Below are 2076 nucleotides of genomic sequence, written 5' to 3' on the forward strand. Positions count from 1 at the left end.
TAAACTCTATAATTAAAACAGTGGCTAATACCAGGAGAAATAGCAGCTAAAACTAGTAAATAGCATCTAAAGGTTATCACTAAAACAGCTGAAATTCAAAATGTTCAGAGCAGCAGCTAAAAGCTTAAAATGAGGCAGTTTTTTTAAATATTTGAAGAGATCTGAATGTTTTCTTTTGACACACTTAAAAAATAAACAGGGAGACGAGTTAGTTTTATAAAATACTCATGTAACAAAGTATGAAATAGTTTTTTTTAAACAAGCTAGAAAACATTTTAACTGTGACAAATGTTTATTTTTTAACCCATCAAGAATCTCGATTAATTTAAAAAAGTATTATCACCAGAAATCAGAACAATAGTAAAAAATAAAATAACACCATAAAGTTTATTTTATTACCGCAAAACGAGCTTCTTTTCAATTTCTTTAAAATGGCTGTAACTCCTTACTGTCACCACTAGAGGGAAGTGTTTACTAATGAAAGCGGTGGATCCGCCTCTCGTGTGACGTCACGATGTTTACGGAAGTGAACGTTTCACAATTTACGAGTCGAGCTACTTCTTTTGAACTCATAAAGCAAGTTTGCTGCTGATTGTGGCCTCCTCATCAGAATGTCAGCTCCTCCGACAGAAGAGCTGGTCACACTGTGGGAAAGGTCAGAGTTTATTTCTGTCTCAAACCTTGTTTTATTATTATTTATTTATTGTCCTCTCCGCAGCTTCAGTGACAAATAAAAACCCTTCAGGTATTTCATGAACTGTCCCTGTGGTGCTCCCGTCTGTTAAAATCACCTTAACCAGTGGAATTTAAACGAATCTTACAGAAAACAATATTAGATGTACATTAACCTTTGGAATCAGTTCAGTCAAGATGGCCGCCACAGTCACCTGACCTTAGAGAACACCTGTGGCTCTTAATCAGTTAATTTTACACACAATGAGCTAAACTTTGGTGTGGTAGTAGCTAAGAGTCATCCCCAGCACATATTGTGAGCACTCCCTGTTATATTTTTAACATTAGCTATGTGGTGTGAATTGTGTTAGTAAAATATCTCATGAACCACTGGACAGATTTCAGTGAAAATGTCAGGATGCTCATCTACAACTGGGCAACATTAGGAGCTAATAACTGTTTCAGATAAGACCTGAAGGAGAKGATCTTAATGTAAAGTTTAACAGAGTGCTCTGGTGTCCTGCTTCAGCGAGCAGGAGCGTCTCAGGTGGCAGGTGGTGGACGACGACACAGAGGACTGGCAGAGGAGTCCGGACTTCTCAGGCCTGGAGCGGGTCGGCGGCGTGGACCTCTCCTTCATCAAAGGCGACGACGTCAACGCTTGTGCTCAGCTGGTGGTGCTCAGTTACCCTGACCTGGAGGTGAGCTGACCCCTGTGTTCCACCTGCTCCACCTGTTCACCCTAACCTGTGGTGATCAGGGGTCTCATTTATAAAGGATTGCGTGGAAACCATACTAAAAGTGAACGTACGGCCAAAAAAAATTCAGATTTATAAAACGGTGCGTACGCACGTTTCTGCGCATCTTTCCTTTATAAATCACAGCCGCACGTCAGAGTTTGTGCACGAGGTCCCGCCTCAGGTTCTACCCTCTACACGCCCACACTCAACCATAAACAGTCAATGCAAAGTACCTCATGAATGTTAAGTTGTATTTAAATCAGTCAGATGATCAGTGATTGGTTCAGACACGTTCCGTTGTGCGTCTGGAGGTTGACAGATGCTGACTGACAGCTGCTCACGTGAACAGAATGTCTGTAATTGACACAGATTTTCCCTCATTTTGCTTTAGAGTAATCTAACGATTTTTATAAAAAAAATACTCGGCTTCAAATTAATTTTCTCTCAGAGCCTGCAGGACGCTAAAACAATAAAAATTAAATTAAATAAGTAAGATGAAATTAGAAAAAAGTCCACTACTCTTCTCCTCGTCCTCTCCCCCTCCTGCCTGCTCTGTTATCCACGGCAGACACCCCCGCCCCACACATGCACACACACACACACGCACGCACGCACGCACGCAAGCAAGCACGCACGCACGCACGCACGCAAGCAAGCACGCACG

At 41.6% G+C, this 2076-nt stretch overlaps 1 protein-coding gene across 1 annotated transcript in view; it reads left to right on the forward strand.

Moving 5' to 3' along the window:
• Window positions 1-513: 513 nt before the first annotated feature.
• Window positions 514-2076, forward strand: part of LOC106536302 (endonuclease V) — a gene marked incomplete at its 3' end in the record, with an annotated part of 6128 nt that continues 4565 nt past the window's right edge. Inside the window, 2 exon segments of the mRNA XM_014033511.1 lie at window positions 514-655; window positions 1202-1373. Coding sequence (XP_013888965.1) covers window positions 612-655; window positions 1202-1373 — 216 coding nt within the window.

Source organism: Austrofundulus limnaeus, unplaced genomic scaffold, assembly GCF_001266775.1.
Source record: "Austrofundulus limnaeus strain Quisiro unplaced genomic scaffold, Austrofundulus_limnaeus-1.0 Scaffold1760, whole genome shotgun sequence".
Taxonomy (NCBI): domain Eukaryota; kingdom Metazoa; phylum Chordata; class Actinopteri; order Cyprinodontiformes; family Rivulidae; genus Austrofundulus; species Austrofundulus limnaeus.